Genomic DNA, 25,431 nt, shown 5'->3' on the forward strand with positions numbered 1-25,431 from the left:
TCCTCCACCACTGTGATTGTTAAGTACATACAATCACAGGCCTTTCCTAAAGAATTTCATGAGTTAAAACATTGGAAAATAATCTCTGATAAAACTATCAGGCCACTAAACCCCTTCCTCTCTGAAAAAACTCGACTTCTTCATGTAGGTGGTAGATTAGAATTTGCACCTATCTCTTTCGAACAGAAACATCCCTTGCTACTACCATCTAATCATTCAGTTGTCAAATTAATGATAAAGCAAATGCATGTTAAATTGGGACATGCAGGTGCTTGACCACGTTGTCAAATTTTTATTCGAAATATTGGCCTATCTCTGGACTAAGACAAACAAAGAAGATAATACACGACTGTGTGAAATGTTTCCGTTTCATGACACCCAAGTCAACACAACTTATGGCAGATCTCCATCCCGATCGTGTTCTTTCGCCAAGACCTTTCCAAAAGGTCTCAGTAGATTACGGAGGTTTTTTCATGATCCGATCCTCTCATCTTAGAAAGGCTCCGTTATACAAAGCATACATAGCCTTCTTCATATGTATGACCACCAAATGTGTACATATCGAACTTGTCACCGGCTTAACGGCTGATGCTGTTATTCTCCCCCTTAAAAGATTTGTTGCTAAGCGGAGTGCTCCCGAGATTATATGGTCAGAAAATGCTACTAATTTCTATGGTGCCCGCAATCAGCTTCTTGAGTTAAACGAACTCTTTAAAAGTAATAACTTCTCGCAGAGGATCACTAATTTCTGCTCTGAAAACTCTATTCGTGTTAAATTTGGAGTGCCTCGTAACCCTTCTCAATTTGGGTTGCATGAGGTAGGGATTAAAGGTGCCAAATACCATCTTTATCGTCTTATAGGAAATCTTCGTTTTACCTTTGAAGTTTTTTATACAATAATTTTTCAAATCGAAGCCATTTTAAACTCAAGACCTATCACTCAGCACTCAAATGATCCAAATGATCTCTCAGTCTTAACGCCCGGACACTTCCTTTTAGGAAAAAGTCTCACAAGTCCACCAGAACCAGATCTCTCAGAAATACCACAGAACCGTCTTTCTCTCTTTCAGCATATCTCGAAAATTCATCAAACCTTCTGGAAAAGGTGGTCGGTAGAATTTTTCATATGACCCAAAGTAGGAGTAAGTGGAACATCGCTACTGATCCCTTTAAACATAGGTGATATTGTACTAATTAAAGATGAAGAGACTCCCCCACTCCTCTGGCCTCTGGCAAAGATTATCGAAGTGCTCCCAGGCAAAGATTCTCTTGTTCGAACTGTTAGGGTGTCCACACCTAATGGCGAATACCTTAGGGCAATAAAGAAAGTAGATAGGTTACCCTTTAACCAATAGTGGTGCTTTCTGCCAAATATGTATATAGTTTCTCTAAATTTTAAATAGTTCTTAGTTATCTTAGTTTTTACAACCATGTCCCTAATGTATACCGGTTTACCCTCGTTTTTGAAGTAACTATTTGATACAATATTCCAGTGACGTAACTCTTCTCGCCCGCCCCCAGTATGTTCAATTTTTTCACATGCGAAAAATCATGTCATTTTTTCGCTGTATTACTAGCTACCATTCTACCACAATTTTACAATTATTTCTCATTCTTCAACCCTTCCTACTTACATTTTAACCCCACTCCATTAGAAATACAGATAGTTGTAAGATAGCAAACAAGAAAGACTCTCTCTTGCCTGTTACCTGTCGCTTGGTACAGACGTACGGCTCTCTTGCCTGTTGTCTATCGATGAGAACGGACGCTCTCTCTCCCCTGTTGACTGTCGTTTGGTGACAAGGGTTTCTCTCTACTGTTGACTGCCGCTAACTAATTATCTTTCTCCTGCTTTTAGTTACGCGAAAAATACCGCAAATACTGTTTTAAATCGTGTACAGACGCAAAATGTACTCTATCTCGTGATCTCAGTGTTGGTACCGCGAAACACGTGTTCAGAAACCGGTACCCGGACAGATTCCGCGTATGAAAAACAACCGCGAGTGTAAGCTTGTCAATACCGCGAGTGTGTGCAGCAGAAAAATTGGTAAGAGTTTGTATAAACTTAATTTGCTATAATCTCTATATCCTTTTACCACATATCCTAATTTATTTGAACCAGCCCTATGTAATACAGTCCTCATTTACACAGAAATTATATTCATAATTTTACATATGTACACCCTTTTTGTACAGCTAGCATGCCTGTGTATTACGGGGACCATAAAAACAACTACAGCAGCGTTGAAAGTCCTTCTGAATTTACCACCACTTCATATCTTTATACAGGGCGAATAGTGATGCACAGATTAATTCATAGTCAGCGACATATAAGCCAGATGCATGGTGCTGACAACAGAAAACTAAACGAGGAGTTAAAAGCCGATACAGTAAAACCTCCCTTAACCCAAAAGGCGCGTACACATATGCGAGCAGAACTGTTCGCGAACCGTTTGTGAACGCTATATTCGTCTATTTGTACAACGGGTCGACGGGACGAACCGCTTGCGAGCTGTTCGTTCGTTGCTCGTCAGGAACCACGGCCTGTCGGTTTTTGGGACGAACACAAAGAATGTTCGCAGTTAAATTTCTACGGTGTTCGAGACTATAAATTGTTTCTGCTAAGTGTGCGATGAGATCATTAGGTTAAACAAAATTGCTGAACGAGCGCGGCTTATTCAAAAGTAACGAGAGAAATTAATAACAGATAATGTAAACCAAAAACCGAAATATTTAGAATAACGAGGTAAATTAATTCTCAGTTTGTTATTAGATACTTAGGGTATTGGATAGTCGAACATAAACATATTTTCAACGAACTGTTCGCGAACAGCTCACGAGCAGTTCGCGAACAGTTCGGCTCGCATATGTGTACCCACCTTAACATTTTAACCGAAACATTGTTTGACCGAAACGGCTGACAGTTTCAATAATTTCGTCAATAAAAAGTAAATTTTTATCGCAAAACGTAAACAATTCGATTAATTTGTCAACATCGTCAAGATTGCTTTCACACAACTAAAGAATGCAATTAAATACTCAACACACGTTTTTTATTACTGTAGTTATAGTTACTATGTATGTTAAAATAAAATATTAAAAACGCTTTGACAGCGCAAATCGCCGTGTTGTTTGTTTATTTCTCGTTATCGATGACACATTTCGTGCAGGTGACCGTATCTCATTTTTATTGACCGTCTGTTCTTTGGTGCCGTATTTGTTTTTGTGTATTATTTTGTTTTTTTATATTTTAATTTCATTAAATCACCTGTTATGTGAAAATGTCAAACAAACGGAAACGTGTTGTGATTGCGATTGAACAGAAATTAGAGGCTATCCGAAGGATTCAAAATGGATAGATTTACGGACAATTGCAGCAGATCTTGGCGTTGGCGTTTCTACAGTTTCCGAATGAGTTGAAATGAAAAGCAAATTTGAGGAACATGCTTCGAAAATGCCAAACAAGAAAACAATGAAACTTAGTCAAAATGAGAATGAGAAGGTAAATGAAGCTGTCTATTTGTGGTTCACACTTTGGAAAGATCCAAAGGAATAGCATTATCTGGACCAATAATTCAAGAGAAGGAAAAAAGGTTATCCGAGATAATGGGCGATGAAGGTGAAGGATTTAAAGCAAGTTCAGGTTGGCTAGACAAATGGAAAAATAGGTACGCTATTCGTCAAGTTAATTTATGTGGAGAAAAGCTATCTGCTGACCACGATGCAGTAAAGATTTTGAAAACTGAAATGGATGAGTTATTGGCGAACTACACTAAAGATCAAATTTACAACGCAGATGAGACTGGATTAAATTTCAAAATACTGCCCAAAAAATCACTTGCATCAAAACATGAACACAGTGCACCGGGCCTAAAAATGAATAAAGAACGAATAACCGTTCTATGTTGTAGCAATGCAGCAGGAACTCACCGATTGAGGCCTATGTGTGTTGGGAAATCAAAAATACCAAGAGCTCTAAAAGATATTTCTGAAAAAGCACTTCCAGTTTTTATAGAAGCCAAAAAAGCTCATGGATGTCGACCACTTTATTTTCAGAATGGCTCGAAAATGAATTCGTCCCAAGTTCCCTTTTATCCCTTTTATCCTTATCCTATCCTTTTATCCCCCATCCTGTTTAAAATCAAAAAATCTTCCCATCAAAGCATTGTTGCTTGTTGACAATCGGTCAACTCACCCTTAAAATCTATAAAATGGTGATATAATTGTCAGATTTTTGCCACCGAATGTCACGAGCTTAATTCAGCTGTTAAACCAGAGAGTAATAGAGACATTCAAGAGACATTATAGAGGAGCATTCTTAAGGCATCCGTTATTACAGGAGACGAATGAATCCAAAAGTCTTCCCGAAATTCTCAAATCTTTAACAATGAAACATGTTATTCATTGGTGTGCTGAGTCGTGGGCCAAGATCAAATCTTCAACTTTGAAAAAATGCAGGAACCATGCAGGAAAATGTTGAAGAAATCACAGAAGAAATTGAACCGTTAATAAAAAATTTGCCAGTATGTGACGAAATTAACCAAGAAATACGTGAGTGGCTAGCAGCCGATGACTCAGAAAGTGAATTCATCGACCAGGACATCATTGATATGGTTCTTCATCCAGACAATCTGAGCGTATCAGACGACGTAGATGACGACCCAATAGACAACAAACAGCACGAGACCACCGACGAGATTTTCAATGCCTTAGAGGTAAGAATTTTATACAGTAATTAGTTAGTAATTAATAATAATTAATAAGCCTAATTAGTTACGGACACGACTAGGTTCTTAACTTTTGTTGTCATTGCATAAAGTTTTGTACTTTTCAGATTGCTTTACGTTTCGTCGAACGTCGAACAATCGAATGAAATTCTGCAAATGAAACAATGGAGAGATATAGCTGCAAAACATCGTTGTCAAAGGTTATTTTGAAAACGCAAAAGAAAATAGAAGATTTCTTAAAAAAAACATGTTAAACTTGTTCATTTTCCTTAATTTTATTACTTTATTCTGTATTTACTTTAAATATTACATTACGAAATCACCTCAGAGTATTTAATACCAACTTTGACCAAGTATGACAAATACTATGTAATTCGATACAAGAAGAATACAAAAAACAATGTTATTTTTAACCGAAATTCTTGTTATCCGAAACGGCCTCCCCCCAATTATTTCGGTTAACAGAGTTTTTACTGTATTGTGATGGGGCAACCTATCGATGCAACAGCTACGAGATATAGCTTTAACAATAAGTTCACAATTAAGATACCAAGCCGGGAAGACTGGAATGAAGGTGTACCCATACAAGCTGCTGCTACCTAGTACACGGATGTCTCAAAAACATCGGAGAATGTGAGAGCCGGCATACTAGGGACAAATGAAATAATACATTATCCGGTAAGTCTATCTAAGGATGTGACAGTTTTCCAGGCGGAAATAACGGCAATCCATCACTGTGTGGAAGAAATAGAAAGGCAGGAAAGAACGTTTCGTTCAGTTGCCATCTTCATAGATAGTCAGGCAGCGCTTAAGGCACTCAATTCTGTAGAGGTCCATTCTAAGCCAGTATGGAATTGTGTGTGTGCCCTAAATATACCGTAGAAAGGTTACGGTAGCCTAGGTACTGGGGCACGAGAGTCATAAGGGCAATGAAAAAGCAGATGAAATGGCCAAACAAGGCTCATCAATGCCATTCATCGGACCGGAACCCTTCTACCGCGTTGCAAAGACAGTAACAAGAATGGCTACAAGGAAGTGGGTAGCTCACAAATCTCTGGAATGAAGGAATTCCCCAAGACAAAGACAGGCGAAACAGTTCATTACAAAACATTCGCCAAAATTTACGGCAGACCTAATAAGCAAAGACAGGAAAACAGTCAAAACCATAGCAGGTCTTCTAACAGGGCACTGTCAGCTGAATTGACACTTGAAGCTGACGGGATTATCAGATGATGACCTGTGCAGATTCTGTCACCCCGTAGAAGAAACAGCAGAGCACATTCTATGTCAGTGTGACAGTCTGGCAAATGTGCGGTTCTTTACATTAAGAGAAGAAAATCCACCGGCAAATAGCCACATGAAAGGTACAGTCTCGAAGCTATTAGACTTTTTAAAAAGGCTCAGGCTGTAGAATGTTATCTAAGACCAGAGGACCACAATAGATCTGGATAGAATAGGCCAAAAGGCCACCTCTCTAAATCTATCTAAATATCTACACGCTTATACACTGTAGTTAGCCAAAGGTAGTCGACGCCTCCGATATATACGCTATGTTCAGCGGTTGACTTCGCCTCTTGGCAGTGGCCACATCGCAACCATTTAATCGCGTGGTAGGGTCGGGACCTGATATACAATAATTATGATTCGCTAGACATATCTTTATTTATTTATAAAATAGTGTTAAGTTTTCATGAATTAAATTAGAAAGTCTAAAAGGACAAAATTTAACTTTTTTTCGCGCGTATATTGTTTTCAATAGTAATATCAGTTAATAGAGATGTAATTATGAAGCACACAGTGATTTTTTCTTATACTAAACGTACCATACAATTTTATGTTTTATTAACATTGTCCTTTTTTGTTTTTTTGGTACTTCTGTACGTTGTTGATACACGTACGTTTTTGAACTGACAAAATTTTATGTTGTGAATAAATATTTGAGCTCCCTTGCTCCTCCTGTCCTAATCCCTTTTGGGATGTGGTGATACCATCAGGATTTTATAGTTTTTTTTTATAATTTCTTTCCATTCTTCTGTGTCCTGGGCTAGTTGTTCGGCTTCATGTAACCCTTGGTTAATCAGTGTTTTTGTTTGATCCACCCAAAGGCTTGGAGATCTTCCCCATAGGTATTTTTCCTTTAACTCTGCCCTCGATTATCAGTTTTTCCATCGTGTCTGTTCTTCCAACAATGTGTCCAAAATACTGCAAGTATCTCGGTTGTATTACTTTAAGCAATCTATCTTTTACTTTTAGTTGTTCTAGTATCGATATATTAGTTCGACGATTAACCCAAGATATTCTTAACATACGACCACCGTATATCCACCTTTCATAAGCACCTATTTTATTTCTATCCGTTAGGTTGATATAAATGGTCTGTTTTCTACCGGCGCTAAGAATTAATAACATAATGTAAATTTAACAATTTCATTGAAACATTAAAGAAAATAAGTATAACACAGTTTACAAATATAAAACTATAACACATAAATAGTAATCTAGTAATATAAAAACTACTATAGAAGTAAAAAATAGAAAATTTAGTAATGTAGAATAAGTAACTAACCTAGTAATTCAAACTCTCCAAAAGTTAACTCTAGTACACGAATTACTGTAAAGAAGAGCTGGGATATGCCTTTAAATACATTCACGTATTTAAAAACATGTATTTAAATACATTTACATGTAGTTACTTAATTACAGTTACAAAATACTTTTATTTAAATACTTATAGTTGAACACTATTTCGCTCCAAATCTGCCGCAAACGCCAAGAATATTGTACAATGTCTTTCAGATACAAACTTTACCATGGAAGAGCGAGTAAAGTACATCGAGGCGAGTCTTTATTTTAATATACGAAAGTGATAGTCAAGTCATATAAAAAAATCTTCCTAAAATGGTATCAACTACCTTTTTTAAAAAACCTCTCTTTATTTGACTTTCATATAAAAAATTTTGACTCGATGTGTCATTCGCTGCTTAAAGATTTTACTTTATATACGGAAGACCCTTTTTTTTAAGATTTCAGTATTTGGTATATTAATTTCTATAGTTAATATAGACGAAAGTTTTTACTTTGACCCAATCTAAATTTTTTAATAGGATGGGTTGTTCATCAATTAATGTTTCGTATTTTTCTTTTTTTGGTGATTTTTTTTATATTTTTTTTTACTTTTTTTCTGTCCAACAAACTTTGTTATTCTTCGCCTTCTTTTTAATCATACCTGAAGAACTGCAATATTTTTTCTTATATTTGTTCTGCTTAGTTGTTGTCTCGTTATCGCTATTGTCCCTATCCAATGCTTCACTGTCTTCACTGACATAATTATCTGGTCGATCGTTTGGTGGCTACCAAATCCTTGGTAGGATCGATATCAATGTCTTTCAATGACTTTTCTTTATATTGAAAGTCCTGACCGTTATCAAATAACACAAGTATTTTTGACATCTTTGTCATTTGGTAAGCGTCCTACGTAATTCTAAACAAGTAACAAGAAAAAGAAAAAATCAGTACAAATTTCGCAATGACATAATTCAGACTAGAGGAAAAAATTATTAATAATAAAAATGTTTACCTTATATCGGATGTTATAATTTCTATTCAGAGTACTACGTAATCTGATACTATTTCTATGTTATCTGACAAAACACATATGGCACGAACTGTCACTTGAATTATTGTCGTTGTCATTAGTGTAAAATTCTGCTGTTAGCTTTCTTTGCACCTCGATATTTTGCTTCATGTCTTACTTTGAATGGAAATTCTAATGAACATCTGATATTATTCACAAATTATTTATTTGAATTATAAATTTTTAAGTATTAATTAGTAGTAGGTAGCAAAAATCTAACAAAAATATCAAATCAATAATAATTAGTATAACTTACTCGTAATATTCGTGCAGTGTGTTTTTTCGGTGTGCCCTATAAATTGTGCGAAATGAGCGCATTCTTCTTTCGATAAATTAATTATTTTCATTACTGTTGCTATTCGTTTACGTAAGCGATTAGACGTCAGTGCTACAGGATTTTCTCCGCCACTTGCATTTGCAAATTTTCTGATAACGACATTTGCTCTAACCCACTGTGTTTTAGAGCTAGGATTGTAACGAATATTTTGCCTCTTACATAGGGTATTATTACTACGGGGGGGGGTTGAAAATTGGAGACAGAAATTATTGGGGCAGAGATGGGGCAAGCAAAATAAACGAAACTTATGCGAACGGCGCTCAGGGTTTATTTGGAGAAACTGGGTCAATCATTTTCATACCTATTTTTAGGATTCGGTCTCCTAGAAGAATTATTTTCCTTGTCATGCTTGCTAACTACTTTACTTCTGTGTTGCTTATTTTGATTATCAAGCACATGGACCTGTTCTTTGGGATTTTCTGAATCATCTAGTGAAATGCCAATAAGACCCTTAGTAGATTGCAACAAGGGCAGGACATTTTTCTCCAAACGTTTTATAGTAGTTACTAATATTTCAACTGTAGCAAAATCTTGCAGGACTATTAGTGGAATGTAATCCACTAAAATATTTTTCCTCATTATTTTCACCTTTTGGGCTTCACTTGGGTATGTTTCTAAACGTTTAAAAAGGTTTTCCATTACTGCAGAATATATGGTTATTGATTCATTATTTTTCTGCTTCCTACCTTTAATTTCATCTAACAGATTATCATTATAATCTGGGAACAAAAAAGCAGATTTGAGTAGAGTTGCCAACTCATCCCAACTATTAATTTTATCTCTAACACTCCTATACCAAATAGCAGCATGACTCAATGGCTGAACGAAACAGGATATCTTCGGAAATATTCCTAGACCTAGCACAATCTCTAATTTTTTCTAAAAAAGTGGGAAGAGCTTTACTTTCACCATTAAATTTAATATGCAACTCAGAAATAATAACAGGAGTTGAAACCTGTATTATTGGGGCTGGGACTGTACAATTAGGAACTATAGGGGCGGAGACTGGACTACTAGTGGATAGTTTTGCTAATTCATCATACATTTCCTCTTTTTCTTCACACACATCACCCTTCAACAACAACAAATCCTCTTTACACTATTTGACAAACTTTATTACTTCCTCCTCAACATTATTCGTAGGGAAATTTTCTAATCTGGTATCTAAATGTGTAGACCTTGTCTCAAATCTAGCAAAATCAGCCTTTGTTGATTGTGCATTCATTGATTGAGCACTACGATATAAATCTTCCATGATTAACTTGATCTCATTCAACTCCTTATTAGGATCTACTAAATTATTAACCCAATTGACTAAACTTGAAGACGAAGTCGCCTCCTTGGCCAACAAAGCCCTTAACATCTTTCTTTTTATCATTAACTATATTATTTGAGACATCACGGCCTCTTATGAAAAGCTCATAAGATAACTCTCCTGATTTCAAATGATTAATTTGGGTAGACTTCATTTTTCAAAAATTGTATGAAAACAAACACACAAAACAACCAAAATCAAACTCAACAACTAAAACCAACAACTAAAAAAACCAAAACAAAATCTCAAATATGATTAGATATTTACCAGATGTCAAAAATAATAAAGCTAGCTGTCATATGTCAAAACTAAATCTTAAAACTGAAAACAAATAATATGACAGCAAGCTAGGCCACGCCCTAACACATAAATTTAATTATTACAATTTTTTAAATTTTTATGAAAGCAATTATTAATGAAAAAGTGTCTGTCTTTACTTAAAAGTTCAAACAAAAAAAATTACCTGGATTTCACTAAAATGCACTTTTACTTTAAATTTCTGAGGTTGGCAACTGGAATCAAACTGGAGATTTATTGCTACGCAAAAAACTGCATCCCACACTGTGAATTGTATTCTAAAACGGCTTCTTAGGACATAGAAATTTGAAGTTGAAGTTGGCACTGGACACAAAATTTGAAGCTCCGCTTCTTAAAAAACAGGAATAGGTACAACTGGACACAATGGGAACATGTTGTTATCCATCAAAGTTGTTTTACAAATTTCTCAGATGAGAGACGGCTTACAAATAAAAAACAGTGATTACTCTTATCTAATCAGGCACATTACGTTGAGTAAAAATCGCTTTTTTTTAACAAATTTGCAGTTTTTTTTTCGACTAAATTAAACACGTCTGCATTCAGTGGCGACCATTTCAAACCTAAAACTTGAATTCATTCGACCTGAATGCTCTCGTTCCCGGCTTCCTCTTCTCGCGTCCCCACTAATCCGTCCACACCACGGAACAACCCAAAACTCTTGTCAAACACGCTATTTGACCTCGAATCATTACCAGTTTTTAAAATTGTAGAACTAAACGTACAAATAAATAAAACTATATTTAAAGTCGCAGTTACAACTGGAATTTGGAATTTTTTCCTTTACATCACAATGTAAACAGAGAATTTGAGAAATATTTAAGATACAGATACGGATTTTCCTTGGGTAGCAATGTTGGTTTCATTTCTAATTTGCAGTGATAAGCCGATATATACTTGTACATTTTTTTGGAAATACATAGTATAATGTAGATCCATGGAGTACTCCGAATGATCGTAACGGACCAAGGCTCAGAGTTTATGGCAAGAAATTTAAGGAAACATGCGCATTGCTACAAATAGAGCAACTAAACTCCACAGCATATCACCACGAGACAATTGGAGCTTTAGAGAATACTCATAAGCATTTAAATGCGTATATGAGAATACAACTGTCAAAATTTCCGACAAGTTGGAGCACGTGGGTACAATACTATTGCTAGAAATAGCCAAATATATACTGAAAGAGGCAAGAGAGACGCTAACAAGTTTAAAACAAGTCAGTAAAAGAAAATATGATGCCAAAACAGGCACAGTAATATATAAACAAGGAGACAAGGTATTAGTTAGGAAAGAGTCATCTTCTAAACTAGATCCTTTGTTTTCGGGTCCATATACAGTTATCGAAGATAAAGCACCTAACATTATTATAAATAAAAACAATAAACACTTATTAATTGATAAGAACAATGTTAAGCTGTATACTGGTTAAATAAATAATAAATACAGGGTAAACAATAGCGCCAAGCGTAAAGTGATTAAGTGAGAATAGAAAGAATTTAATAGACTTAATATTTAGGGCGTTAGTAGTTATTGTATATGATTTTTTTTTTCATTTTTAAGACAAACAGACTATATACAGATCATGACATTGTTTTATTGACCATACAACACAACGGCAATCGTTGTGACATGTTACACGTTTCCACCTCTATATTCATTTCACAGTAGGTACGAATTGTCGTAATTGTCACATTGACATTAAAAATTCAAACGAAATTCTGAAAGAATAAACAAATAATTAATAAAATGCCTATTACGTTGTATACCTTCCAAGAAAAAGTGCAACTTGTAACATTATACTTTCAGGGTCATTCGATACGCGAAGTAATTGATTTATGTATTGTTGCCTTCGAAAATAGACTCCCACCAAGTGTTAAAACAGTTAAAAATACTATTAAACATTTTCAAACTTCGGGATGTGTAAAGAGTTGAAAAAAGTGTCATGAAGGTAATGAACCACGTGTTAGACCTGTCGATGAGGAGCGTCAACACAGGGATATTGATATTTGTGCTTTTGTGGTAGCTAGTGAACCCTGCAATAGTGTACACATTGCTAGGGAAGTTAACTTGAATGCTCGAACTGTCCAGCGAGTTCTCAAAAGGAATGGGTATCACTGTTTTAAGATACAACCAACACAAGAACTGTTTCCGTAAGATAATTTTAGACAGGTGGAATTTTGTGAATTTATGTTAGCTAAACAGAATAAAAATGTACATTTTTTAAAAATATTTTATTTTCTGACGAATCTTCATTTTCATTACATAAAAAACACAATCCATCCGTTGCAAGGTATTATTCTCGGAAAAATAAGCACCTCAGTGTTGCAGTGCGAACGCAGCATCCGCAAAAGTTAAATGTTTGGACTGGGATGTTAGGCGACCATATTGTCGGTCCATTTTTTATCGATGGAAACCTAAACGGGCCCAAATATTTACAACTTTTACAGAATGAGATCGTTCCGGCAGTTCGATGCCTTCCCGTTAATTTTCAGGAGGTTTATTTCCAACAGGATGGGTGTTCGGCTCACAACTCTAAAGCAACTATTGACTTCCTCAATCAAACGTTTCCTGATCGACTGATAAATACACGTGGTACAATTAAGTGGCCAGCTAGATCCTGTGACTCAGCGCCTAATGATTTATTTTTTTGGGGTTTTCTCAAAGAAAACATTTATAGGCATCAGTTTGAAAGGGCCACAAACCTAGTCGAATTAAGGTCCAAAATACTTCATTTCTCTGCAAGCATTACACCAGCCCTACTCCAAAATATGAGGAGAAATCTATATGCCAGATTTGGTTACTGTTTAGCACAAGGAGGTGGAATATTTGAGCCCGTAATTCATTAATCTGCTTTTCTAATTTTTATTTTTTGTTAGGTACATTTTACGAAGTTTGTAGGTTCTTAATTAGGTAGTATTTTTTATGTTTAAGTTTGGAAGAAGAAGAATTTCAATTATAATAAATATACTCTAGAGATGGGATTGCAATAAATCTTAATTCCTATGGTCAACAAAACAATGTCGTTATCTGTATACCTTAACACCAAACAGACGGACGGAAAAATGAAGTGCAACGATTTTCCATTGCTTTTATTTTTTTTCCGATGGAAGGTGTACAGTAATTGTATAAATCCTTACATTGTAATGTTATATAGAATATCTTAAATCATATATGTTGTCAAAAGACCTCAGTGCCGTTTGACGGTTCTTGTATTTATACAGAACGAGATACTGGTACGTCACGAGTGGGGGGAGTAGGCAGATTGAGACCCCGAACTCTCTCTCTCTCTCTCTCTCTCTCTCTCTCTCTCTCTCTCTCTATATATATATATATATATATATATATATATATATATATATATATAAATTAAGGATCACTCAGAAGAGTGGTGGGTTTTTTCGGTCAAAAGGTGGAGAAAAAAGACAAAGTTGATGGCTGCTTCATCTATTTATTGAAGACGTTTCGCTTTCTTAATCAGAAAGCATCATCAGTTCATCTAAAAAGAACAATATGAAAAAACCACACAAGCATGGAAAAGTTGTTACATTTGTTATCTTAAAAATATATGTAGCAGTCAGTGATATTGTAACGATAATATTTTGCCTACCATAGGGGTATTACTATTAGGGGTAGAAAATTAGGGGAAGAAACTACTGGGGCGAAGATAGGGTAAGCAAAATAAACGCTACTTGTGCGAACGGGCACTCAGGCTTTGGTAGGAGAGCTGGGGTCGTGGATAAGTAAAAGACAAGGGGGTTTGGATTGGGGCAACTACAGAAAAATGAAATAAAGGGTCATAAATCTCTTGGAACAAACAAAAACAAAACGAAACAGGAAACACCTCAAGAAATTTAATATAGGGCGCCACTTGAGGTGCCTAATTATACCTATTACAACCAGCTAGTTGTAATTGGAGATATAATTATCAGAAATGCAAAACATTCAAAATCTTTTTCAAATTAAACTCAAAAAGGGTTAGTTAAAAAAATAAACAAATGTTAAGAAACAAAATTTAACATTTATTTTTGTGTCACCACAAACAGTTACAAAATTAAGACAATACAAAAATATTAATGACAATAGCTGCAAAATACAAAAATACAAAAAAGACTTACATGTGTCATCTGTTTACAATTTCCAGAAGTTGGAGATACTACAAAACTTACAATTGTTAATGGGCGACAATTATTAACTTTCTTTAAAAAAAAACAAAAACAAAATCTCAAATATGATTCGGTATTTACCAAATGTCAAAAATAGTGCTAACTGTCATATGTTAATACCAAATTTAAAACAAAACTGAACAAATAAAATGACAGCTAAAAGTCAAACCGTAAAATTTACTACTTTAAATATTACAAATCCTTTTTTGTATGAAAGCAATTATTACTTTTTTTAAAAAATGTCTGCTTTACTTTAAATTTACACAAAAAAATGTTACCTGGATTTCACTATTTCGCACATAAAACTTGTTACATCTCTGGACTGAAACTGCAAGAACGAAACTCTGGAACAAAGGGAAACCATTTCCATAATCTGGAACGAAAATCTGACGTGGATGGAGTTGAATCCTGGACACGAATACACGAACAAAAGGGACTGGATCTCACACTACAAATTGGATCGACCATTTGAGGCCGAAGCCGGCACTGAGCACAAAACTTATGACTCTGCCTCTGATTAACTGCTACTAAAATTGATTTCCATAACGTAAGACGAAGATTTCCCTGAAAAGGGACAAAAACAGAAAACTACAAATTCAAATTGAATTTGGACATGACGTTGGCCGCTCTTCACCACGGCTCCAACGAAAGTGACGAAATTATCTTTAAAAATTGCTCGCATAAGTTAGAACAAACAAAGCACTTAGGGTATAAACTAAACACAACGGAAATTAAGACGTAGATTAATTTGAAAACGCAATATCGGGCGGTTTGAACAAAGAAATATCGAAGAATTGCGCCTGTGACATAAATAAACAATAAAATTATTTATTATCGACGTCGGCGACCTAAAAGGAACGAAAGAGATTATTTGGGTTTTAAATTGAAGGATACGAACTAAGAAACATTGAAAAAATTCTTCGTTATTATAATGCATATATAAGGGGATTTCAATTAACATATATACGAGGGGACTTCAAAATAAAATGCTACAATATTAAAGTTGTAAAGACACTTAAGTAAATGGACATTATACGATTACGATGTATAAACAATAAATTGAACTAAATAAGTTAACAATTTGTTCAAACTAAGCACAGCAAAAAGAACATGTGGTTTTGTTTTTTATATAAAAAATGTATAACTAAAAAACATTGAAAAAGAGAATGAAGAACTAAGAAAATCCTAGATGCACTTCCAACGATACAGCAATAGTTATCGTTGTACAGCAATATGTATCGTTGGAAGTGCATCTAGGATTTTCTTAGTTGCACTATTGGATTGACGGTCGTACTCCTTTTCTCGATATATATATATATATATATATATATATATATATATATATATATATATATATATATATATATATATATATATATAGTATGTTCGTAAATATAGATTCGTCGGTTTGTCTGTCCTATGTATGTACGTGGGCAACTGGAACAAGGTATCTCGTAGACGCCATGGTCTTCATTGAGGATTTGGTTGGATATATATATATATATATATATATATATATATATATATATATATATATATATATATATGGTACAACAAATTTAAAAAAATTATTTTTGAAACTTTAAAAGGTGACATTTTGATAAGAAATTTAATTTTGAACAACTTTTCTGTAGGTGTATATGTACAAAAAGTGCATATAATTCACCCAAATGCACCCTAGTGCATAGGGATTAATTCATCCCATTCTCAAAAACGCAAGCTTCAAATGGTAGCACACCGCGTTTTTCATTTTCATATTTTTAGATGCCATTAGTCATATGAAACAATAAAACCCCTTTAACGTTGTAGTTCCTTTGTTAAGTGCCTAATCATTAGCCTATTACCGCAATAATATATGTATAAAGTATATATACTTATATATATATATATATATATATATATATATATATATATATTATATATATATATATATTATATATATATATATTATATATATATATATATATATATATATATTATATATATATATATATATTATATATATATATATTATATATATATATATATATATATATATATATATATATATATATATATATATATATATAGGACGCCAGTATGATTATATGTGATTTTTTTGTTTTTAAGACGTACCGCATTACATGCAGCCGCAGAGGCAGGTAATCATTCCGCTGTTTTGGCACTAATACAAAATAATGCTGATTGTGATGCTACAGATGTAGAAAACGACAATGCATTTCACATAGCTATGAGAGAAGGACATCTAAATGTTGTTAAAGTACTACTGACAGAATCTTATATAGATGTCGAGGCAGTAAATTTGAAGGTATAGTATTTTCCACTTAATTCTTCCTTTTGGTGCCATATTAGATGTTGCCCCTAATGTTGGAAATTACATTGGCGATATGTTTGCGGTTTTCAGGTAGTCGAAGGCGACAAGGCGTATTTCTGTCTGTCCAATCGCAAATGTTCTTTAGCCATGACATCTGCTTCAACATTCCCTAGGTATGGTATCTTTATTATCTTAATAGTTCACGAACTATTAGCTAATTCACGAACGGTATTTGCTCTATTTAATACTGCTTCGTTGGTCTGTTTAGCTATCTTGGGTATTCGAAGCTTCTAGGCGGTTAATCGTATCAGCCTTCAGAGTCTAGGTGTCGGTGCCATATAACAACACAGGTCAAATACAACATTTGGTCACTCCTTTTTAGGTTTAAGTTCACATTTGGTTACAGAAGAATGATTTCATGTTCTCTCTAAATGTTTTGTCGATATGTCTATAGGGAAGTATTGTCGTGTGGTTGGCGGCTGAGTATCATAAATTTTGTCTTCGTCTTCTTCTGGTGCACTCCATTACTGGAGGTTTGCGATCACTACATCAAAATGTTCTCTGTTCTGAGCCACTCTTAGTAATTGTTGAACGTTTATACCCGTCCAAGCTCTGATAATTCGAAGCCATGATATAGCTCTTCTGCCTACTTCCTCTTGGGCCCTCTATTTCCCCCCTTCAATTATTATTCTTAGTGGGTTATATTTATCATTTCTAATTATGTGGCATAGATACGAGGTCTTTCTTTTCTTAATCGTTGTTATAAGTTCTAACTCTCGTAAATGTGTTGATTCGTAATGTGTTGATTCGTAAATCAACCAACTCAACTGAGTTGACTGGTTATAAACATTGGAGCAGGGAATGTGTATGTTTCGAGCAGGGTTCCCTTAAAGTGATATTCTATAACATCGACCTCGTGCCATGACAATTTTATAATATATGGTTTTCATGTAATCTAAAGGTTAGTATACCTCATTATATGGCCTAGGTACGAGGTCTTTCGTTTCTGAATCGTTGTTATAAGTTCTAACTTTCTCTTTATGGCGTTTAATACTGTTCAATTCTTAATGCGTCGATTCGTAAACCAGTCAATTCAACTGAGTTGGCTGGTTCTAAACGTTGGAGCAGGGAAAATGTATGTTCCCTTAAAATGTAAGTTCCTATAACATCGACTTGGTGCCATCACAATTTTATAATATATGGTTTTTATGTAATCTAAAGGTAAATACATGGATTGTTAGGTAGTTTCAACTACTTTCAGGACGTTTTACTGATGATGGTCCGACTGGACTGAAAACGTTTTGATGAATATAATTCTAATCCTTTTGGATAAATTTAAATAATTTTAATAATAAAAATACACCACCATACATCAGAAGTTTTTACTTCTTTATAAGCATTCTTTTTTCTTTTGTATATGGAGTTAGGGCCTTTTATTGCCATTTATATTTATACCTATATCTGTGGGTTTTATGCTTAACCGTTTCGTTTGGGTTAAGTATTTTTCGACTCTTCATGCTACTGTTAAATCATTCTTTGTTGTTTTCGTAATCATTTCTCCTATCAAGAACTTCTTTTGCTGTGTCCGTTTAGTTGATTCCATTTTCTCCCTATCTGTTATCTACTTCTCTTTGGACTTGTATTTTTTGGATATTGTCTCTTTGTTATTTATTTCTTATTTCAACGTTTTTGTGTTCGTTTATCTTCCATTGCACTCTTTGCTTTTTCTCTGTTGGTTGATGCTGGGTGTCTTCACGGGACTTTATGTTTACTTGGGTGTTCAAGGTTAGTTGTTAAAACGATCGTTATCTCGTTTAGTGTTACTATTAGTTGACAAATTCGATGTCTATTATCAGTTGTTTGTTTATGTATGTTCTGCTATGGCATACGACAACTTTTAACCAGCCATCTTATTCTATTTAAGTGTTTAGGTTACCCTATTATTATTTCAGCCTTTTTTTGTAATTTTTTCATCATCGTAGAAGTCATCCTTCTTATTAGCGTCTGCAGGTTCATTGGGCGCATATACATTTACAGCCATAAACAATATTTTTTTTTTGTACATAGAACCTTACACCGTTTTTTTCTCTTTACTTTTCTCAGTTATAAAAAAAATAAGCAGAAGTCTTTTATGATTTTACCGGAGTCCCCTTATTTTTGGTACTGCTGTCAAATCTATACTATACCTTTGTCTCTCTTTTGCTACACTTCCTTCATTTTTTCTATATTTACTAATGTTCTAAATAGCTGTTTTTGTAGGTTTTTTCTTGATTTTACTATTTCTACTACTATTGGATTTCTTTTTCGATTTTCCTTTGGGATCTGTTTTTGCTTCTTTACCATTCCAGACTTGTTTCTGTTTGCCTGATCGTTATTTTTGCCCTCCTTCCACTTCTGTATTAGATTTTTGTACTCATCTTTGCTATTTTCTATGTATTTTATCCCATATCCATTCTTCTTCATTAAGGGTGAAATTTTATAACTTAGTTTTATTTCTTGCTTTGTCTTGTTTTAATTTAACAAGTTTTTAAATTTATTTTTAAAATCTTCTTTTTTCCTTACGTTCTCTCATTTGTAATATTGTCATTTTGTGAGCATTTCCATATTTATTTTTAGAGGGTTTTTATGAAGTATTCGATTGTGCGTTTTTAAGTTTGCGATGTCTGCCATATCAATTCTTAGCTCGCTCAAAATGATATTATTTTTACGTCTGTTTTTTTCCTTTACGAAGTTGTTCCTCTGGTTATTTGATCTCTCTGGTTTTGATAGCGTTATTATTGTGATAATACTTTTGCTAAACTCATACTGACTACGATCATCTGTATCTTTTTTTTGTTGTCATCTGTCAGGTAATTTCAGAATCGATGACTATTATTAATTGTATTATCCCATATAACGTATTTCCCATATAAATAATTGTCATTCGATATAAATATAGTGCTTCTAAAACTGTTTTGTTTTAAATATTGTATTTATATGGGATTAAAACACAACTTTATTAATTACACATGTACTAAATTACATTGTGGTTTAATCCCATATAAATACAATATTTAATATAAAATAGTTATCCTATATAAACAACGTGCTTCCTAGTGGCGGAATACGAGCAACAATACTTGGCTTATAGGACAGTCCTTATAATAGGGATCCTGGCTTGTACAGAAAAATCTAAGAGGGTATATTGTAATACTGCACTTTGGTTGCATTTGTGGTGTGTTGGCTAAATCGTGCAGGATGTGATGCTGATAGAAAAGGCATTCAGGCATCAAATGTTCGAAAAACTTTTCAGGCCATAATAATAAAAAGACCTTCTCCAATGTAACAAAAATTATACTGAAATGATGGCATCTCCTGAGGTAAAATATTCCTAAAGCAAACAGAGCCACCTTTCGGATATTCGGGTTACGAGTATTTTAGGAGAAACACCAATACAGTTCAGAAAAATTAGGATAGGGTAGTGAACTCTTGGTAGGCTTACAGATAAGAGTATGGAGTTAGTGGATGCGCTTAGAAAAGAAAGTTCAAATTGCTTGCATTCAAGAGACGAGGTGGAAAGGACAAAGGGCGAAAGAACTAAATGAAGGATATAAATTGTGGTAGCATGTAGTGAAAATTAATATTAGGAATGGAGTTGGTATAATTGCTTATAGAGAAATGAAAGATATCGCAGTAGAAGTTGTAAGAACGAGTTATAGAATAATGCCAGTGAAATTTATACTTAATAAAGAAGTGTTAAATGCTATGTGTGTGTGCTCCTTATATGTGTTGAATGCTTCACAAATCGGGCTAGGTGAGAATAAAAGAAAATCTTGCTAGGATCGATTAGGAGACTTTTGGAATATAGAGAAGACAGTCATAATAGGGGTGATTTTAATTGCACATGTGGGCAATCCAAGAGATGATATGAAGCAAATACATGGAGAACTAGACTTTGGAAATAAAAATAAAACTGAAGATGATATGCTGGAATTAGCAACCACATTAGATATGTTGATTGTTAACACATTCTTTAAAAAGGGAGAAAGTTAACTTGTCACATACAAAAGTGGACAAAACCACTCCCAAATAGATTATTTTATGACAAGAAAAGAAGATACACGTCAATGTAAGGACTGCGAGGTAATAGCTAGTGAGACTGTGAGCCAACAACATGTGTTTCTTGTTCTGAACCTTGAAATAAAAAGCGAAACAATCAAAATGTCGAAGAGGACCACAAAAAATCAAGTAGCGTATGTTAAAAGATGAGAAAGAAGCTCAAGTTGGCGTAAAAATAGTATAAAAAATGTCGTGGAACATGAAGGAAAACCCTAATACAATTTGAAGGAATATGTTTGAGTTTGAAAAAGTTTGAGAATAAAGAGACCACCTGGTAGTGGTCAAACGAGGAAAATAACAGTAGCAAAATCTAAAGCAGAAGCGTATAAAAATTTTTGCGATCAACTTCATACCAGGAAAGGTGAAATAGAGATATATAAATAGCCATATATAGAGCAAAGAAAACAAAAGATTTGTCAGATTAGATGTATCCGAAATGAAAATAAAATACTTGTTCACGAAAAAGATATCAAAAAGCGATGGAAAATGTACTTTAGTTTATTAAATAAAGAATTTGACAGAAAACCAGTTTAGCTAACAGAGACAGTAACAGCACAACATTCTCTGGTGCTTAATGTATGCTGAGTACCTAGGGTTAGTAGGAAATATTGAACGGGATTTAGAACAAAAACTGGAACACCGAGACAAGCTCTTGAGGAAAAAGGTAAAGAAGAGTATTTGGAATGTTCATTTAAGGATGGAGTTATTACAAATAAAATGATAACTTTGGATGGTGAAATGATTGTAAAAAGTTATAGTTTTAAGTACCTAGGATCGATAATACAGAGTAATGGGGAAATAGATCTAGATGCATGCATTAGAATTAGAGGGGAGGATGAATTGGAAGGAAGTGAGTGGTGTGTTGTGTGACAGAAAGATTCCAATGAAACTGAATGAAAAATTTTAAAACTGTTTACCATAAGACCAGCTAGGATGTTGTGTAGTTAAAAACAAAGAAGATCAACTAATTCATGTGGTGGAAATAATTCTTAGATGGATGAGTCCAGTGACAAAAAAGGTAAAATTAAGAATGCGTATATTAGGGGTGTTTTAGATGTGCTAAAATAAGACAGCAAAGGTTAAGATGGTTTGGTCATGTTCAACGTCGAGACGTTAATCACCCAATACGAAGAACTGCTTATTTGCATGTTCCTGGGAGGGTTGGAGGGGAATAGATGCTTAGACAGGGCATATCGGCAAAGGAGGTTAATATTGACATGACCCAAGATAAAAAACGTATGGAGAAATGCAATTAGGGAAGCCGACTCCGCATAGAAACAAAAGTAAAGAATATGATGATGATCACCAGATTTTTCGGTATACACCTATAAGCGATTATTATTATGTAGGTACTAGATACTTAAGATAGAAACTTTATGAAGAAATGGAATTAGAGAAGCCTATTCCGCATAAGCCCAAAAGCAAAAATGATGATAATATTCAAAATGGTTTCCATCGCCTTCCATACTCAAGGAGCTTAATTATGAAGCCACTTTTTATTTTTAAAAAAATATCGAAATGTCAACTTTTGTATTCAAAAAAATCTCATATAGTTAATGAGACTATTATACTCTTTCAAAACTTCCAATAAATAATATAATAAGTAATATGAAACGAAAAATGAATACCTGAATACTTAATCGAAGCGCTTGTTTCATGATGTGCCACAAAATATATATATTCTATATCTAAGCGGTTGTGGAACTGGAAAGAAGGGGATTGACAAATGATAAATGCCCGTATCGGTAAAATGGTCATTGGAACAAAAATCGACATGTTTTAAGCAGTTTTCATTTATACACCGACAGTTTCACTTTCAGATATCTTTTTTAACATTTTTAAATTTTTTAGGGTAGGAATCCTCTTCACGAATTGAGTAAATATGGAAAAGATAATGCAGCCACCATTTGCGGACTGTTGTTAGAATGTATTCCTGCATATCCAATAAATAATCCAGACATTTTGGTAAAATTATAGATACTCGTGTTCCAGAACATATAGTTATTTTTTTATTTCGTAGGGTAATTCACCTCTCCTTCTGGCATATATAAATGGAAATGGAAGTCTTTGCAGAGTTTTAGTGAAGGCGAATGCTTCTTTGTCTTCCGAAAATTCTGAAAGGGTCACTATATTTAATTATCAGGTATTTAAATTTTGTTTTATACTTTATGCTTATCTATATGTGTGAAAAAACTAAGTTCTCGGGAGAACCGCGAGTCCCCGTTCCAACGAGACCTCGTACGTCATGATCGGACCAATAGAAACGAAGATATGACGTAATGCCCTTTTGTTATGCTCAGATGCGCACGGCACATACTGCGTTCAATCCCATTTTTCATCCCCTTTCCAACGATACCTCAGTTTTAGTGAAAAAATAAAATATCAAAACCCTGTAAAAAAATCTTTTATTTTAAAAACAATAAATTATTTTAAATGTTTATTCGTTATTATAAGTTAAATTTATATTCATTAATTCCTTGACATGTTATATTTTAAATTGATTAATCAAATTTTAACTTTTCTGAAATGAGGCTAAAGTTTGAAGGTAGTTAGTGTAAAATACTCTATTAAATATTATTAAGAGGCGTAAACTAGAATATCTTGGACATATAATCAGAGGACCAAGATATGAGTTCCTTCGGCTAATTCTCAACGGTAAAATCGAAGGAAAGAAATGGATAGGACGGAAGAAACTCTCTTGGTTGAGGAATTTGCGGCAGTGGACAGGTTTGACAGCGGACCAATTGCTACACGTAGCGCAAGACCGAGATCAGTATAAAAATATTATAAGCATGGTAGTCGCCGACGTTCCGTAGGGATATGGCACTCTAAGAAGAAGAAGTGTAAAATAAACAGTGTAGTATAGTATATACCAGTGTATAGTATATACCATAGTATAGTATATAACAGTGTAGTATAAAATGAACTAGTTAATATATCAAGGAATTTGAGGGATAACCATTAAAATTTTAATTACAAATTCATGAGTTATAAAAAAAATAAAAACAAAAATACAAAAATAGGAAAGTAACATTTTATAGTTACAAAACAATTCATTGAGAACATTGTTTCACATTCATCACTGTCATAATCTGAATTGTCCTCACCAATATTTATAACAACACTTTCAACATTAATGTTTGTCAAGTTCCGTGCACAAGTAAACCAGTCTTCGATGAGTTTTTCATTGTGTCTCAGATATTTTTGCCAAACTTCCACATTACAATTTTCTAATTACTCTCTCTACATGCTTAATACTTTATAGTCAACATATCCATCCCGACCAATATACTTATTATAGTATGATTTACAATTAGTCCAAATTAACTCAATAGCATTAAAGTCACAATGGTAGGGGAATACTTCATGACTATCCTTTTGTAAAAGTTCATCAATAACATAAACATTTTCTTTTCTATCCATTTTGGCAAGTTGTCACAATTCAGGTCTTGTAAGTCTTTCGCTGAAATTACTATTATTTACTTTTAGCCAAATGATTATGTAATCTTTTCTGGAAAAACCCAAGGTTGCTTTTCAACTAGCATACTGTGATAAGGAGAATTATCCATTACTATCAGTGAAGGTTCCTCTAAATTAGGGATTAACTGTGTAGTAATCCAATGTGTAAAGATATGCCCATTCATTTCGCTATGGTAGTCCATCGACAAAGATTTTGAACAAAACAGTAAACTTGCTTCTTGGACCAATCCTTTAGAAGAACCTGCATGCACAATAATAAAACGTTTGCCATCGTAACCTTGTGGTTTGCATATACTTTTTATATTACTATCCTGACAAGAATTTATTTTGGATCCTTTGGCATATATCCACGTTTCATCTAAAAAAATTACTTCCCTTGGGGAAGCACTATGACGAATTTCCATATACTTGCGAAGAAAGCATTCCCTTTGACTAGAAATATTGGTACGTTCCATTAATGATCTTCGGTTGATATCCTTTTTATATTTAAATCCCAATTCTTTCAATATCTTATTCAATGATGGATTGCTTATGAAAACAATTTCTTTATTTTTTAATTCGTTATTTAAACTTGTGACGGTAACATGCTTTTCTAAAAAATTAAACATGTAGTTAGTACTTAAAAAAAAGAAATTCAAATCAAATATTCCACACAATATTTATAAATTGTTTTGTATTTTGCAATTATAAATATTATTTGGCTACAAAAAGAATTATTATTTTTTTAAAATTGGTTTCATTACGCATTTGGTTCCATTAGCAGTAAATTATGTAAGTAATTAGTTTAGTAATTATTTAAAGAAGCAATTTTATAGAAACTATTGAAAATAATGTATTTGATAGTAAAAATAGTTTCTCTTTCAAAAACAAAGAACTTGTCTCTTGGCTCACTTCTATAGCTATTTATTTTTTTTTATATTTTTTTTAAAGAGTAATAAAAAATGACTTTTTTAGAAATGTCAATGAATACTAAACTTACTTTGTTCATACATACAGTGTTGGTAAAAGTTTATGGTCGGTATGGTAGAATTTAACAGGATATCTA

General features: G+C 33.7%; 1 protein-coding gene across 2 annotated transcripts in view; it reads left to right on the forward strand.

The window, feature by feature from the left end:
- The window catches only part of LOC140441362 (rabankyrin-5), a 456,167-nt gene that overhangs the window by 411,071 nt on the left and 19,665 nt on the right, over nt 1-25,431 (forward strand). For both annotated transcript variants that reach the window (XM_072532038.1, XM_072532039.1), the window contains 3 exons: nt 16,604-16,802; nt 22,758-22,871; nt 22,927-23,049. In XM_072532038.1, the coding sequence (XP_072388139.1) occupies nt 16,604-16,802; nt 22,758-22,871; nt 22,927-23,049 (436 nt within the window). The remainder of the gene's footprint in view (nt 1-16,603; nt 16,803-22,757; nt 22,872-22,926; nt 23,050-25,431) is intronic.

The sequence above is a fragment of the Diabrotica undecimpunctata genome, chromosome 5, assembly GCF_040954645.1.
Source record: "Diabrotica undecimpunctata isolate CICGRU chromosome 5, icDiaUnde3, whole genome shotgun sequence".
In the NCBI taxonomy this organism is placed as follows: Eukaryota; Metazoa; Arthropoda; class Insecta; order Coleoptera; family Chrysomelidae; genus Diabrotica; species Diabrotica undecimpunctata.